Genomic DNA, 18,180 nt, shown 5'->3' with positions numbered 1-18,180 from the left:
TGTGAAATCTATAAAAAAAAAAAAATCTGTTTATGGATGTCTTTGCTATCCTGAGAGATGTTCAATTATTGTGATCAGAAATTTTGATTAATTCCCTTGCTAATCACATTTTATCTAAAACTATATGAGAATATTCCAGAGAGATATTAAATTTAAAATCTTTTTGCTTGCGCAAATAGCTGGCCTCATTTGTGTAGATGTTGTTGATTTTTGGAACTTTTGATTTCTAATTTGTTCATCAATCTGTAGTCATTAGAATCTACTGGGCATTGTTTTCAAGTAATAAAATATTTCAATAATCACTTGTAACTCTTAAAGTCACTCAGCGACTTTCTTCAAAACATATTAAAACTGAAGAGAAAGCAAAAAAAAAATCTGAGCAGCAAATTAAATGTCACATTAACTATTTAGTAAAAATATGAAATTTTAAAAAACTATGAAATTTACTCAAAGCACAATCTATCAAACCTTCCCACAGAGCCTACCTACTCCTGCTTTATCCAACAATCCTGCTTACCTGGCTTACTAACAATCTAGCTAACTAGTTTGTTGTTCTAAAGCAGTTTCAAAAAATACATTAGGAAAGACAAGCTGCAGGTAGAAAGAGAAACAATAATGACATGTGGCAGCTAACGACCTTACTGAATAAAAAGCAGACAAATGAAAAGGCCTGTCAGTCCAATGGGAAAGCTGCAAATACTGACATGTTACAGATAGCAAGGACCTCAAGATCATGAATTCATCCAACAGATTTCTTCAAGTCCCCACTCTCATGGAACTTACATTCTAATATAATATAGAGAGATTTATAATATCGTTGTACAGTAGCCACATTGTTATCCTGGTTTTACAATACATGGAGACCCAGAAGATTCAGTACTTTTCCCTGGATCACACAACTGTGAAGTTGTGGAACAGGAACCGGAGTCCAGATTTATTTGACCCCAAAGACCAAGTTCTTTTCATCTGTCCATTCTGTTCATCATTCACTCCAGCTATTCATTTATTCAGCAGTTTTGAGCATTGTTCTAGACTAGGGTTGTATGTATCTCTTTACGGACTCTGCATCTATTGTCCTCAAAATTTACATATTAAAAAAAACACACAACATTCTAAAAGGATCAGAACTGTACTCACAGAATTCAAGAGTATAAAAGAAGAGCCAAAGACAGGTTTTTTAAGGGACATCCAGCTTGAAATGAGAGGTTTGTGTCTGGTGCCTCACTGAATGCAGCCCTAGGCCACTGGGAGATAAAGTACTTGTTCCAATTAGAATGCCCATCATCCCTGGCTCAGAAATGCAGGTTGCTGTACTCTGTTCTCTTCACAACTACGTTAAACGTTATCACTTTGGCATATTTATCTCTTAAAAATATATTCAGGACAAAGTCCTATTTTCTGATACAATGCACATTACTTGGCAAACAACTACAGAATAGGTTTTACTTGTCTCCTAATAGGGAATAACTTCTGTCACAATGTTTTCCTTTCTCCCCAAAAAGGGCCTTTTGTTTAATAACAGAATATTTTCCAGCTCTCTGAGGGGTCAAGCCTCATCCCGGTCCATATAAAATCTTGCTCTAACAATCACACCCTACCACCTTCCCTAATGGGGATTTTCAGTGGGGTGCTGTGGTGCCACACATTCACCCCATCCTCATGGGGAACAGGATCACCCCTTTGCCTCCCTCCACTCATATGACTTTATAAATTGAAAGTACCTGCTTCTTTTTTTTTTTAAGTTTATTTATTTATTTTGAGAGAGAGAAAGAGAAAGGGAGGGAAAGGGAAGGGGCAGACAAAGAGGGAGACAGAGCCCCAAGTAGGCTCTGCACTGTCAGCACAGAGTCTGACATGGGGCTCAATCTCACTTTGTGAAATCATGACCTGAGCTGAAATCCAGAGTTGGACACACAACCCACTGAGCCACCCAGGTGCCAAGTACATACTGCTTAGGAAAATGTCCAGTGAGAGGTCCTATGGTATGCCGTGTGAGGTTAAGAAGTTAAAAGAACATGGCTTACTAATGGCAATATAATCATATGCATTTATATATGCATGTTCCAATGTAATGTCCCTGTCAACATCAGTATTCCTTCCGGCATTTCATGACATAACCTATATCTAATTAAAACACTTTTAAAGGAACTTAAACAATATCTACTTAACCAAGCTTCGGAAATTCAAAGTGAAATTGTCATCACCTAACTCAGCATCCATTCACTTAGAAGAATGAAGTTACAAAGTAATAACAATTTATAGCTTTGTTTTCACTTCCATAAACACTTCTTCTTATAACTTTGATAAAGTAGCAAAGTTTTTACTTTGTTTAAGAAAAAGGAAATGGGGGCACCTGGGTGGCTCAGTCGGTTAAGAGGCCGACTTCGGCTCAGGTCATGATCTCGCAGTCCGTGAGTTCGAGCCCCGCGTTGGGCTCTGTGCTGACAGCTTGGAGCCTGGAGCCTGTTTCAGATTCTGTGTCTCCCTCTCTCTGACCCTCCCCCGTTCATGCTCTGTCTCTCTCTGTCTCCAAAATAAATAAACGTTAAAAAAAATTAAAAAAAAAAAAAAAAGAAAAAGGAAATGAATCTTCCTCTAACAACCTGGCAAATGTTAAAAAGCTGTTCAATAGATATACAGTGGTCTGTGAACTAACGAATACTTTGAAACTCTTGCTAACCAGCACCCTTTAATGATGACACAAGTAGTAGTGGTGGTGATAATGCCTGGAAGTTAATGCTTATGAAACAAAATCACGGAATATCCCTCTCCTGTTACCTAACAGAGAAATAAACAGGAAATTCACCAGCAGCCCCCAAATAAGAAAAGAAGAACGCCTTTATGCCATTAATTTTAATGTTATGTCAAGAATTACAGTTTGTAACTAAATGTTTCTCAAGAGGGCATCTGGAGCAGGACAGTTCTTTGTCCCGTACACTGCAAGATATACATCATCTCTGGCCCTCAACCTGTAAATACCAGTCTCGTTCATTGTGACAACCAAAATAAAACCAGCCACACATATTTCCAGACCCCTGGAAGTGCTGCAGGTCCAGAGAGAAGACACACTGTTGGTTGAGAGGCATTATACCTAACCCCATCCCTATATTCCAAATGCATACTGAGACGAGTCAACAAAATCCTGATAATTCTCCAATTTGAAGAGAAGATTAAAAGACTGAGCAATCCTAATAGGTAATCTTATTAGAACTGAAGAAAAGCCTCAAGAGTAGAAGCCTCTATTTTAAAAACAACAAGATCTCAGGGCGCCTGGGTGGCTCAGTTGGTTGAGCGTCCAACTTTGGCTCAGGTCATGATCTCACAGTTCATGAGTTTGAGCCCCGTGATGGGCTCTGTTCTGACAGCTCAGAGCCTGGAGCCTGCTTCAGATTCTTTGTCTCCCTCTCTCTCTGCCCCTTCCCTGCTCATACTCTGTCTCTGTCTCTCAAAAATAAATCAACGTTAAAAAAAATTTTTTTTAAATAAAAACAACAAGATCTCAAGAGAGATGAAGTTGTGCAGAATGTGTGCTCTTCCAGAACACTGTGTTGACCTGAGGGAATGAATAGAAGCCATGGGTATGGCTACTTCCCTAAATGAAAGGAATGAGCCTTACAGAGGACATTTAATAGGACCTTAGACAGCAGTACCAAGAGACTCGGATTCCATCTGACACAATCTCAGCACTGAACTCTCTGTCCCCTCCATCCCATCAGGCTAAAGAAATATGGAGAGAATAATATTCAGTCATCAAGCTTGTAGCACAGACAGAAAGACAAACTTATTTCAGATGACAGGATCAAGAATTCACCCACACTAGATCAGAGCAAATAGCTGCATTTAGACAGAGCTGTTCAATTAAATACATGTAATATGAGAAGAAATGATGAGGCACCAGGAATATAAAATTATATCTATATCTATATCTATATAGCACATTAAGAAACTAGTCTGAGAAAAAACATAGCCCAGGAAACAAAAGTAGATTCTCTCTTTTTTTTTTTTAAACTACATTCTTTATAAAGGGACTAAATAAGTATGTGAATCTCATAAAAGACAGGATGATTAGACAATAGAATATTATAAAAGGGAAGACCACAAGGCTTAGGGAAAAAATAAGAAAAACACACAAAAGCACTCACAAATCTAGTAAAAAAAAAAAGAAGCAGCAAGAAACAGAATGGATGTGACTGAAAATTGATATAATGGCATAAAGACAATAAATCACAGAGAAAGCAGAGAGAAAAGACAAGGATATTAAAGCAATAAAGGAAAAAGTTATGGCTATTAAGAACAAGCATAATTATCATAAGGAAAACTGATGTCCCAAATGCAGAGGATCTAACAAGTAAAACAAATAATAAGTAAATCTAACAGAAAAAGGTACTCAGAGATACACAAGAAAATTCCCTTGAAATTAAGAACTGAATCTGAAAATCAAAGGCATATACCATATAATGGCAAAAAATAGAGTGGAAGTACTGACATTGAGATACAACCTGGTTATTTTAGCAAGAGAGAGAGAGAGAGAAAGAAAGGGAGAGAGAGAAAATGTGAGTGGGGGAAAAGAGCACAGAGAGAGAGAGAGAGAGAGAGAGAGAGAGAGAGAGAATCCTAAGCAGGCTCCACACTCAGCATGGAGCCCAATGTGGAGCTCTATCCACAACCCTGGGATCATGAGTTGGGCCAAAATCAAGAGTCGGATGCTCAACCGCCTGAGTCACCAGGCGCCCCAATATTATTTTATTCATAAAGAAAGAGTTCTCTCAACATTCAAGCAGGAAAAGCAAGGCACCTACAAGGAGGAAAGGAGGCTGGCCTCAAGCATCTACAGCAGCATTCAACTCCAGAAGACCTATCTTCAAAGGTTTCAGTAAAAGTAAACATAACCCAAAGATATTGCATAACAATTGTCAATCAAGCATAAAGACTACATACAGGCAGAATTTAGAGTAATGGCACCCAATGAGCCCTTCTTAAAAAAAAAAAAAAATCTGAAAATGAAATTTAACAAACCAAAAAAATAAGTCAAAATAAAGAACTCAAGAACAGAGATACTGTGATAAAAGGGTTGATGATGAACATTGAATCCATTTAAGCATGAGATGTCTGGACACTAAATGGTGAGCCCTGAATCCATTCACATGGTTGGGAAAATTATCATCATACAATTAGGTAAATGTTATAAACCTTGGCAAACTACAGATTAACTAAACAACCAAAATGGAGAGATCAGAGAGAGAAAGCAGAAGCGAGTGAAATCGTCTCACGCCTGAGAGTCATAATTACCTAAGAAATAATAATGACTCCCAACATCCTAAATGTTTCAAAAACGTTTTCTTACTTTTACATGAATCTTTTAGAAATTTATGTCTATGTAGTGAAGAGATATACTTATGGTTCAGGAATTCCTACAGTTTTACACTGCTATCTGTTAAGTGCTAATTAATTTTTTTAAATTTAATTTTCTTTTAGAAATTGAATGAACATTCATCCTATTCTTGAAACTGATTCTGACCACAGCTGTCCATTCCCCCATTCTTATTTCCTTACATCTACTTTTTAAAGAGAGACAGATATCTAGAATCATGTTTTACATGGTAGTATTTAATAATGTACTTTTTTGTAATTACTTAAACCTTTAAAATGAGAATGATGCCATTTCCATAAAAACAGAAAACAATCTCTTTTTAAACAACAGCATTAATCAAGTACTTGTACTTGATTAGCCACACATTGTGCTAACTGCTTTATAGACATTATCTCATTTAAATTAAATTATATTTGACTTTTTCACAGTAAAACCACTTTTGTTCTTTTTTAAATTAAATGTTAATTTCACAAGTTATCCATTTGTATGTGTCAGGAGTTTTAGTTGCAAAAACAGAATCGGTTCTGACTAGTTTAAGAAGAGGATCTACCAGAGGATATTAGGTTAACTCACAAAACTGTGGGAGGGCTAGAGAAATAGGCTAATTGCTAAGCTTCCGGGAATAATATCCAGACTCATTCTCGAGACTCGCCTCATCAGGGAAGAGCTTCTGCTAAAACTGGGTGGCTCTGCTGCTACCTTATTAACAATATGGATGCCCCTCTTGAAGCCTGTGTTTTTAGGCTACTCACATTCAAATCAAAGTCTGGTTGCAGATATGGATGACTGGCTCGCTGGTTGCTCAAGGGGCTGGAAAGTTGATTCTTCCTGGGCAAGTGGGATATTCAAAATGTGAAAAACTAACAGAATACCGAGAGGGTACTGTAAAGATGTCAGCCACCTGTGCCAGTTGACTGTCACACTAAATAACAGCAGCAAAAACCGTATCATGCTTTCCTATTCAACATGTGGTCCATGCACCAGCAGCATTGAGTACCATCTAGAAAATGATAAATGCAAAATCTTGGACCCCACCCCAGATTGACTGAGACAGAATCTGCATTTTAATAAAATCCCTCAGGTAATTCTAACATGCAGTGAAGTTTGAGAACGGCTGCCAGTGTAAGAAAATGTAAGACGTTTTCATGAAAATGCACTCACCTCCCCCAACGGGGAAACCCAGAGTCTCATCAGTGCCTGCATCCAGCTCCAAGTCCAAGATCTCTGGGTGATGTTCTCCTCTAGTTCAGTCATAATCTTGCCCTGACAGTTCACAGCTACACACTTAATGAAGTAAACCATCACCAACACCCTATATAGAATAATAAGGAAATAAGGGAAAAGGGTGAATGAAAAAATAAAATTAGTTAATATATAAACATATTATATATAAATATATTATAAGCTTTGTAGTAATTATATATTATGGTATATAAAAACATATAGAAAAATATATTAAGTGTGTGTGTATATATATATACATATAGAATATATATATAGAATATATATATACAATATATATACACAATATATATAGAATATATATAGAATATAGAATATATTCTATAGAATATCTATAGAATATATAGAGAGAGAATAACATAATTATATACATAGCCAAGTTCACTTGCCCTCAGCAAGCACCTGGGCTGGTACAAGTTCATTACAAGTGGGGTACCCCCCAATGTTGTTCCTGAGAGATCTAAGCAATTAGTGGTTTTACCTGTGTGAGGCTGCTCCAGCATTCCATTAAATTTATGCCACTAGAGGCAATACTAAGAGGTGTCCAAAAGATTCTTTAGGTTCTAAAAATACTTTTCCCCATGACTGCACAGCAACAGTCCTCTTGCCCTTGACATTCAGAATCAATCATCCCAATCTACTTCTTGCCTGTTTTCTCCAATCATAAGGAGCCTCCAATTACCACATCATCAATTCAACTTCCAATTCAGTGGGACCATTGTGTCTTCTCATGGTAGCATTTCTCCCTTGACCTCAAACCCAGCAAAACTCAAGGGGGTTGGGAAGGAAGTAACATTTTTCTCAAGTGTAACAGTAAGTATAATAGTGAGAGGTTCCACTCCGACCCTTTGCTTTTTAGACCATCCGTTCTGGCTATGAGAGACACCACTTCTTGGCCACTGGTTCAGAGCATGTGCCACACTCTTTAGGACAAGCTGCAGCCACAAATGAATCTTCAATAAGCTATTCTACATTCTGTAAATAGGAGACCAGTAAATCCTTTAAATGCAATCATTGTCTTATTTCTTTTGTGGTAAATTGAATTCCTTAATCGAAAGTAGTATTTTTTAAGATAGCGTGCAGTGAATAAGGCTCAGGAAGTCCACTGGTGATGTAACTGGCAGAAGTATATAGAGAAAGAAAGGGAAATCTGTCTTTAGAAGTGTCTACTCCTGTGGGGATAAATCACCTCTTTCACGATGTAATCAACCTCCCATCAGGTGGCTGACTAGTACACCCAGGGAGAGTTTTCTCTATGAAATACTTAGGGTTAGGGGCACCTGGGTAAATCAGTCAATTAAGTGTCTGACTCTTGATTTTGGCTCAGATCATGACCTCACCGTTCATGAGTTCAAGCCCTGCACTGGGCTCTGTGCTGGTAGCACAGAGCCTGCTTGGGATTTTCTCCCTTCCTCTCTCTCTGCCCCACCCCTACTTGTACTCTCTCACTTGCTCTCTCTCAAAACAAATAAATAAACATTTGAAATACTTGGGATTAGTAACCTCCACTGGCAAACTCAAATGTTGCCAGGTCAGTTTGATGAGAAGTTCACGTTGTTGAATCTACCTATAACTTCTGTCCTGCCTCCATGGTAATTTAATTTATGAAGCCACCGAGCAAGCACTGTGATGACTGGAGAAAGCCTGACACTCACAGAGTTGGTCACTTTGTTTGCCTAATTATGAAGCACATCCTCAACTGTAGGACTCTCTTGGTTAGGACTCTCATGGATACAAATAACCCTCACTACTCTAGGGCCATTCTCAAAGACTGAGAAAGCAAGCTTTTTAGAACTTTGGGTAGATGAGATAAAAGATGGGTGTTTAAAAGATACCTGGAGCCACAAGTGACAGTTGAGCACTACAATGTATATTAAAACACTATAAGCACCAAGAGCAAAGGCTAATGTAAACCATGAACTTTAGGTGATAATGATGTGTTGATGCAGGTTATCAATGGTAACAAATGTACCACTCTGGTGAGAAATAGTAAAATGGGGAGGCTAAGCCATGTGTGGGGATAAAGGGTATGTGGGAAATCTCTCTACCTTCTCTCAACCTTGCTGTGAACCTAAAACTGCTCTAAAAATACAAGTCTCTCTTAAAAAAAAAAATTAAAAAAAAAAGTCAAAGACAAGGTCCAGTCTCCTTTGACCACTGTCCCACCAATTCCAGTTTCCTTCCTAGAAGGAACCATTGCTGTCACTTTGGTGTACATTCTTTCACACCTTCTGCACATTTATATAATTATACATGTACCCCTTGAAAATATATGTATTATACAGTTTAAGTGTGGAATCGCTGGATGTATAGTATTAGGCAACTTGGTTCTTTTTTCGCTCTCTGCAATCTAAAGACTGTAAACACAGATCGATCTAATTCATTTTAATTTCTCATTGTGCCTACAATACAGATGCATCAGAGATTATTTAGCCATTTTCATATGGTTTCCCTTTTTTTGACATTAACTATATGTAACAAATATCCTTCTTGTACAGTTGTGCAGGCCTCCTTGAGCTTATGCACAAATGTTTCTCTAGGGAAAATCCTAAGTGAAAGTTATGAGTCACAATATATGAGTATTTTTAATTTTATTTTTTTAACTTTTTTTTTTTAATTTTTTTTATTTTTGAGACAGAGAGAGACAGAGCATGAACGGGGGAGGGGCAGAGAGGGAGGGACACACAGAATCGGAAGCAGGCTCCAGGCTCTGAGCCATCAGCCCAGAGCCCGACATGGGGCTCGAACTCACGGACCGCGAGATCCTGACCTGAGCTGAAGTCAGACGCTTAACCGACTGAGCCATCCAGGCGCCCTGAATATTTTTAATTTTAGAGATATGGCCCAAATGCTTTATATTTTCATGGTAGTGTGTAAAAGTATCTATTTACCCACACTCCTGGCCAAATGTGTTATATTATCAAACTACATAATTTTTGCCCATCTAGTATAAAGATCTGGTTATCAAAATTCATTTCTCTGGTTGAGTACTTATGTTCATGTTTTCTTATGTATGGTCATTTACATTCCCTTTTCTGTTCTTACTCTTTGCCCATTTGTACTGTCTTTTAGCTATAGGTTCTTACTAATTATATTCTAGATAGTAATCCTTTATATATCTTTATTGCAAAAATTTCTTCCAACCTTTGTTTTATTTGTTTTTTGTTTTTTTTTTTGTTTTTTTGTTTTTTTAAAGTAAGCTTCATGCCCAGCATAGAGCCCAATGTCGGGCTTGAACTCACAACCCTGAGAGCAAGACCTGAGCTGAAATCAAGAGTCAGACCCTTAACCAACTGAGCCACCCAGGCACCCCTATTTCAGTTTTATTCCATCCCGTATTCAAAGGTTTTCTTCTGATGTCATAAAATTTCCTTTTGGATTTTGAATTTAAAAGAAAAATCTCATTTAAAATGTTTTCCCCACCACAAAGAAAAAAATACATTCTTACATATTTTATTTTAATATTTGTATGTTTTCCCCCAAATATTTAGATTTTTAATCCATCTGAAATTATCTTTATGCATAACATGAAATGGAAATTTACTTTTTTCCAAATGGCTAGTGATTTTTCCTGCATTGTTTACTGAAAAGTAAATCCTTTGCCACTGACTTACAATGTCACCTTTTCATATACTGAATTTCCATAAATACATGGTTGTTAGCCTATTTATCTTTTTACTATCTGATAATCACTGTATTAATTTAAAAAGATGTTCTATTTAATCTTTCTTTTCAGAAAACTTCCTATTGAACAATTCTATTATTTGACACAGAACAAAAAAAGTGACATCTATGGAAATGATTCTTTGTAAGTTTGGGGTTTCTTTTCATCATAATGGACCAAATAGCTTTTTTAAGTGAAAATGTGTTATATGAGAAATAAAAAAAGCTCCCAAATGGGAACTTTTAGAAAAACAAAAGTGTTCTTTTATTTTTCCAACAGAGATCATTAATAATAGAAACAAAGACCAAAGAAATAAAAATTTAAAAAATAAACCAAAACCCACAAAAATAAGCCACAAACTTATAGTTTGTAGCAATTAAACAAAGAAAAAAATACAAAATATGGAATAGTAATTTTCAAAAGAATTCAAACAAGTCATCTGGGTCCATTTCTCTGCCTTTGACCTAGTTAATCTAATAAGAATCTGTTAAATTTCTTAAAAGTTTCATAGGAAATGCCCCAGCGCCCTCAGCAAAATTTTTCATCAGGATATTATGAGGGGAGAGGATTATCATGACAATTTACAAATAATTTGTAATAAAGTTACTCCCTAAGTCTCCTTTTTGGATAAGGAATATTTTTTAATTTATCCTTTGCTTAGAGGAATTACTTTCCAGCATATTAAATTATCTTTCTCTCTGCAGTAGTCCATTATATATATTTAAAAAGCATACTTCTTAATTTTCAGATAAAAATAAAATACTGACAACACTGAAGTAACAAGGAAAATATCACTTCTTTACCTTTATTAGAATTGTAAGGAATTTGTGTAGATAAGAAGTTAATATAGAGTTCAGCCACAAGAGGGAGCCAAAAAGACGTGAAATTTGTGGTGGCTACTAGGTCCTATTCATTTATCCCTTTGAGATCAGTAGTAAATGTAGAGTGCAGCAATAAAATAATGGACTGGTTTAGGTCAAGGGCCTGGGTCTCTGAGCATTTTTAATTTTCATTTTATCCTTTCAAACTTGAACTTTTTAAAAAGTTTTCCTTTTTAAAAATGTTTTCAATTTTGAATCCAACTGATTTTAGATAAACACTTGTCAATATCATAGCTAAATTTGTCACATGAGAAAAATTTTAGATGCTGATTTAACATTTCATATATTGTAGCCAATCTAGTAACTCGGAATTCCTTGGATTATTAATATTAATTGCCCCGCCTTCCCCAAATCAACCATAAATATAACTGGAAGACATGTTTTTTGGTTTTGTTTTTTAGTCCCAAGCCTGCAAACTTGGAGTCCAAATAAAGAAAGACATAAGCCTGTTAAGATTCATCTGAATTATGTGTTGATAATACACTGTGGAATCAAAACATAATATAGCTTACGTACCACTTTCTAAAGAAACATACAAAACTTAACCAGCACACTCCATTTTGTTGACCTCTGCTATCAACAGATAACATTCTATTCACTTTTTTATGCCTGAAATATTTCAGAAATATCTGCATAGGCTGAAACTAACTGTTGAATCCAATAGAAGTAGGTGACAGACCTGTAGTGTGGACTTTGTTCCTGGGCTTCAGTATTATTTCTTGGCAGGCAGGGCTCAGGGTAAATAGTAAAGACATAACTTTCAAATGAACTGATTCAGAAAAGACATGCCTTCAGAAAGGTGTTCAGGTTTGCTCCAGCCTTTCTGTCAACGGGGCAACATTTATGATCGTGATAGATCAGCAATCCTGGGCAAAGGGACAAAGCACACACAGTACTTCTATATCTTGTCCCACCAGGCCACACTGAGGTCACTTGAGGTCATGTAATTGCACCACATGCATGGTGGCAGGCTGCCTGCAGCACTTTGGCTACTGCCTGATTATGAGGGTGAATGTCAAAATCAGAGCCGCATTATCATTGGAAGCAGTCAGTCCTGCACCTGCACTGCAAATAGGAAATGCAAAATGGGTGGTGAGTGGGACTGAAGTTAGATTGATCAACAGAACTGAGATATGAGGATATCATCCCTCTGACTGGTATTCAGTGTTCCAGAAAGTCAATCGAGAATGTTATCTTAAAGACACTGTAGTTTGAAAATGGGATACATCTTTATTTTTAAGCAAATTTCTAATAGGAATGTAAGCTTTGAAAAGTCCTTAATATAAATTAGGATTTGTTTCCTGTTTTTACTCTAGGATGCCCAAACCACCTAATGCAACAGTACAGTAAGTATATACTTAACATTTTCCTTCCATGTTATAGTCAAGTAAAAAATATTGGCAATCCATGTCTCAGTGTGAGTACAAATGTGACTTTTCATGAAAGACTTTAACAAGTGGGAGAAGAGGATGGTATTATATACTCTGCTAATCCTTTCTTAATAAACTTTTTAATTTAGTACAGTTTAAATTTGCAGAATTATTTGAAAAACAGTACAGAGTTCCTATATACCTCATACCCAGTTTCCCTTATTAGCAATATCTTACATGTAAGGTGTATTTGTTACAAATTCATGAGCCAAAATTGATGTATTGTTATTAACGAAAATCCATACTTTATTCAGATTTTTAACAAAAATAGCCTTTATACTATATATATAAAATATTGAACGAAATCTCATACATAGATTCAAGACAGAGTCCATAGCTTTTGAGTTTTAGAGTAAAATATGTTTTGCTAAATCATTACCAGATATAACTTAATATTATTAACTAGGAAATAGTTTCTAGAATCTGAGGGGGAAGAAAATTCTGCCTCAATCCCAAATGATCAGAATTAAGTGGGCCTCTCCCTGCCTTTGTAACTTCCACCTTTTACCCCTTCTTCTCAAAGCAAAACCCTGGCCACAGACAAAACCAGAAAGACCCAATAACTATGTATACACTTTTTGCAAATTTACTTCCTATTAGGGGAACCAATCCCCAGGAAAAAAAATGTCTTGCGAAATTCTTTTGGTTCTGTTTTTGTAATTTAACGTGATCTTGGCCTTTGGAATTTGTATTCTAAATTAAGAAGTCAATCTCTACTTTCTGGTCATGTCTTTGTGATGAACAAGATACAAGATACAATGAAAACCAAATGCCTTTGTTGGGCAGTCCTAGCCAACATCAGATTAGTACCAAATGGGGCCACCCTGCCCTGGCCTCTGGGTGCATGCTAGCATTTAGCCTCTTGAATGATTCTCTGATAAAGAGGAGAGATAAAGCAGTTAGCATAAAGCCAGGAACATAAATGCTTTATTGTTGTAGTTATTGTTGTGGTTAACAACATCTCAAGGCAATGTCCCCTGAGTATAATTCCTGCTCCTGTAGTAGTTACAATGTCTCAGGACCTCCCACATTAACCACTGAGATATTTTCTAGGGACAGTGGACAGACATGACCATTTTATGAAATATTCATACCACATTTCCTTAAACTACATCATCAAGTCTAGGGGAAATGGCATTGGAAGTTCAAAAATTAATCCCACTGATTCGCCATTCCCACCAATTCTTACATCTTATCTCAATCTGACACATACTGGGAAAAATCCAAGAAAATTAAAATTAATCTTATTCCCAGGTAAGTTAATTAGCATAGACTGAGACAATCATTATACTGTATTTACTCAGCCATTCTTTCTAGTATGATTTGTGACTAAATGTCTCTGTTGGACAATATTTGAACCCTGGACTTTCTCATTTCATTCTTTACTGTCCCCAGGGTCTCTATCTTTCTTACCTAGGTCCCCTGCTTTCTGACTACTACACCTGAAAGTGAATGAAGCAAACACTCAAGGCTCTGAATGTACAAGAACTTCTCTTATAACATGGGCTTTTTACTAGACCTCAGTAAACTCCGTCCTTTCCTAACTTAAGTAGACTGGACATTCTCCCCATGAGGAAAAATGTGTTCATTCCTATTTTATTCACAGTTTGCTCCAACTATAAATGATCGTTTATTTTCAAGCAAATTTATAAGGGGAAGTTAATTTGAGGGAGATGGTTAACTATAATATCCACTGAATTGGACAATGGAAATGTTTATTTAGAATAAGTGGAAATCACTGTGCTGTATATAAAAGGAAGTATATCCAATATTGCTTCAATGAAAGCAGTTACTAGGCTAGTGTTTTTATGACTCTGAGGTACATCAGTGAGTTGGAATTCAGGAATGAATGTCTTGATTCTGTGTTCTAATATCATCACGGAGTTGATGACCTCGTGCCTTGTACCAAGCCATGTAGCCATTGATGTGGTGCTTTTTAAGCAAAATAAATACATCAGAAAAGTTTAGTGATTCACAATAAAATGATGCCATACCCAATGCAAAAATGTGTTCAACTGAGGGAGTTTGTGACAAGGGCAAGAAAACCAAATCTTTCCACAAAAACAGAACGAGCTGGCCTTCATAAATGACTTTTGCTTGAAGTCTAGACACTTTCTCTTACAAATCAGCCTTAACTTCTTGCGGTATCTACGAGAGATCAGGAACTTGTTAAGAATCTTGGACTGCTAGGTATTTCAGAGAGCCCGTCATGATGACAAGGCTGCTGAATTCAGTACGGATTTGCATTAGCGGGCCGAGTAAGCAGTAAGGGGCCAGGATCTGGGCCTGGGCCACCGCTGATTGCCAGCTATCAGCTCTCACAAATCTCTGCTAGTTCTTTTAAGAACTCTGCTAGTTTTTCAAATCATAGTAAAATTGTATCCCCGTGGTCTTTTTAACTTGTTGGTTTTTATTTTTCCCATCAGTTTATCAGCTATTTTTGGCTTTTTGATTTCTAAACAGTACTGTGTACATAAACAGGCAGTATATTTTGTTGATTGACTACTTAAAAGAAACAGATGGCCTAGGTTGAAAGTTCAAGGCAAGATGGTTGGATATCACTTTGCATACTGAAGCTGAATGCCCAGAAATGATTCCATAAAATAAAGCACTGGGATCCTGTTAAAACAAGAGGCAGGAATTGAAAGCAACTAGAAAAACTACAGATTTCATGTATCTTCTGCATTAGTTGTGAAAATTATTCACAGATAAAGAATTCAGTTATGATTTATTTTAAAAAGTAACTTTTATTTGTCTAGCAAAATTAGGAAAATATGTTTCGTGGCACATATTCCACCAGAAAGCTAACTCCAGGAGTATAGGGGCCGTGCTTGGCTCACTGTCGTATCCTCAGAAATAGAACAGTACCAGTCACAAAGAAGGATCCCAATAAATATTTGATGATTAATTTTTTTCAATTGCATTTCTTTCTATTCTGTTTTGTTTGCTCAACTAAATCTCAGAGAAACCTGCTTCCCATATCCGATTGAACACCCCTACCACACACACATCTCACGTGGTGCCATGTTCCCGACCTTTACATCACCTAAGGATCCTTACACTGGCATTAAAGCCCGAAGCCAACGACCGTTTCCTCCCACTGTGCCAACGAAGGCTTACGATACGACGATTTTGAAAACAAGAGGTAAAATGTGATTTGGTATCAGAACAGTATTAATTCTTCTCATATTTGAATTGTATTCAATTAATAAAATCAAAGAAAGGAGGGCAAAGGACTCAAGACACAAAAGTGTGACCCATCAGATTAGGAAAGTTGTTCCTAACTGTGGCTGTGCTTTAGAATCACCGGGAACCCTACCACAAACCAAGTAAATCAGATTTTCCGCAGGTGCTCTTAACTTTTCTTCTTTATACAGCCTTCCATGCTAGAAGCAGAAACCAAACATTGTAGAATTAGTTGTTTTTATTCTACCTGTTCTTTTCTATTTTTATTTCCTTCCTGCTTTCTCTTATGGCTTAGCTTTTAAAAATTTTATCCTAGCTCAGGTAATTAGCACAAGGGACAATATTTGGTTCAGAGCATCAGGGTCTAGACATAGGTATAGCAGTTGTGATGAAACTGAGAGAATGTCATTGAAACAAGACTCAGAAAGTAATAGGAACAATTTGTTTAGGTCCTCTTAACACCTTGGGGCATCTTCTTGCAGAAGCAAACCCTGGGGTCTTTCCAGATGTGTTGTATTAGGATGGTAAGCCCATTCACTAGTCATCAAGTTTCTCCCACACTAGATATCTGAAAACAGAGAAGAAACCTATGGAGAAAGACTGAAAATACTACAGAAGAGGTAACTGAAGGTGACAGAAAAGGTGCATGTTAGGCAGAGAGAAACATTTGTTGAATGAATTTAGGCTGTGACGTAGGTAAGACCCAAGAAATGTCCTATAATGCAGTGCCACTAGTGGTACATAAATATTTGGACCCAAATGTTTGCCATCATTAGTATCAACCTCCGTACCTTACTAGGAGACAGCAGTAATATTTTGAAAGACAGTACAGTGGAGTGTTTAAACGTGGACTATGCAGTCAGATGGCATGGGTAGAATTCTACCCCTGCCACTCTGCCGCTTACTCCCCATGGACCATAGAAAAGTTTAACTTCTTTGCCTCCACTTCTCAATCTATAAAATGGGACTATGAGCACCTACTTTACAGATACCAGAGATAAGTATTAGCAGTTACTACTTTATTACTCTCTACCCATATAATGATTCCAGTATGTGTGCCACATACTGAATTTCTCCATTACCTCTCAGTCCAGTCATGGATAAAAGGTAGTGAAATCTGTATCAAATATATAGATATATAGACATCTACATACATATAAATACACTCAACTCTAAATGATACATATACAAACATATATACATGTAAATACATGGGAGGTTGGGGTGGGAAGAGCTGTGCAAAAGAACTACAAGATAGGATGCCAAGCAACTGAAATTTGTATGATCTTATTAGGCAAAGTGTTAAAGTTATTTTTTTCAATCCCTGAATTAGATAATTTCTAAAATTACATGAAGTGCATAGAGTTAACAAGAAATCAGAGAAATGTGTGCAGAATTTATAAAAACACTTTTCAGCGCAGTTGTAGGTCACAGACTAAAGTAAGTTACCACCACCATTACCCACTCTTCCAAGCATCCACCTGTTCTGACCAGTTAGTCACTCTTAGAGGACCTTAAAAAGATGAGTATATTGGGGCGCCTGGGTGGCTCAGTCAGTTAAGCCTCCAACATCAACTCAGGTTATGATCTTGCAGTTGGTGAGTTCAAGTCCTGTGTTGGGCTCTGTGCTGACAGCTCAGAGCCTGGAAGCCTGTTTCAGATTCTGTGTCTCGCTCTCTCTCTGCCCCTCCCCCGCTCATGCTCTGTCTCTCTCTCTCTCTCTCTCTCTCTCTCTCAAAAATGAATAAACATTAAAAAAATTTTTTTTAAATAATAATTACAAGGCAGGCTAGCAAGTTGTGAAAAATATCTAGGACCAAAAATGCAAAATTTGTTCTGATATGTAAATATTTTATAGAAATCCGCAAGAAAACACTAACATGTTTATCAAACAATAAGCAAAAGACAAGGGATGACAATTTAATTACAAAAGACCGAAAGAAATGTTTTTAAAAAAGAAGCAAGTTCAGGGGTGCCTGGGTGGCTCAGTCGGTTAAGCGTCCGACTTCGGTTCAGGTCATGACCTCACAGTTTGTGACTTTGAACCCCGTGTCGGGCTCTGTGCTGACAGCTCAGAGCCTGCAGCCTGTTTCAGATTCTGTGTCTCCCTCTCTCTCTGCCCTTCTCCCACTCGCACTGTCTCTCCCTCTCTCCCAAAACTAAACATTAATTTTTTTTTTTAAAAGATGAGTATATTGTAATAACCCTTCTAAAAGACCTTTCTAGGGGTGCCTGGGTGGCTCAGTTGGTTAAGCACCTGACGTCGGCTCAGGTCATAATCTCACGGCTTGTGGGTTCAAGTCCCACATCGGACTCTATGCTGACAGCTCAGAGCCTGGAGCCTGCTTCTTATTCTGTATCTCCTTCTCTCTCTGCGCACCACCCCCCCATGCTCTCTCTCTCTCG

At 37.1% G+C, this 18,180-nt stretch overlaps 1 protein-coding gene and 1 long non-coding RNA gene across 5 annotated transcripts in view; one reads left to right on the top strand and one right to left on the bottom strand.

Annotated features, from left to right (window-relative positions):
- Positions 1-18,180, bottom strand: part of LOC125160634 (uncharacterized) — a 56,195-nt gene that overhangs the window by 17,246 nt on the left and 20,769 nt on the right. For 2 of the 3 annotated variants that reach the window (XR_007150319.1, XR_007150320.1), the window contains exon 2: positions 6,533-6,683. This is a non-coding gene — a long non-coding RNA (uncharacterized LOC125160634). Of the gene's footprint in view, positions 1-6,123; positions 6,200-6,532; positions 6,684-18,180 lie in introns of all 3 variants that reach the window. The other variant, XR_007150321.1, reaches the window with a different exon arrangement.
- The window catches only part of CA2H7orf31 (chromosome A2 C7orf31 homolog), a 43,744-nt gene that overhangs the window by 11,734 nt on the left and 13,830 nt on the right, over positions 1-18,180 (top strand). The window contains exons 4-6 of one of the 2 annotated variants that reach the window (XM_047849771.1): positions 10,350-10,421; positions 12,475-12,504; positions 15,552-15,733. In XM_047849771.1, the coding sequence (XP_047705727.1) occupies positions 10,350-10,421; positions 12,475-12,504; positions 15,552-15,733 (284 nt within the window). The remainder of the gene's footprint in view (positions 1-10,349; positions 10,422-12,474; positions 12,505-15,551; positions 15,734-18,180) is intronic. The other variant, XM_047849772.1, reaches the window with a different exon arrangement.

The sequence above is a fragment of the Prionailurus viverrinus genome, chromosome A2 (assembly GCF_022837055.1).
Source record: "Prionailurus viverrinus isolate Anna chromosome A2, UM_Priviv_1.0, whole genome shotgun sequence".
NCBI classification, from domain to species: domain Eukaryota; kingdom Metazoa; phylum Chordata; class Mammalia; order Carnivora; family Felidae; genus Prionailurus; species Prionailurus viverrinus.
The sequence above is the reverse complement of the archived record's forward strand: the minus strand, read 5'-3'. Positions and strand labels throughout refer to the sequence as shown.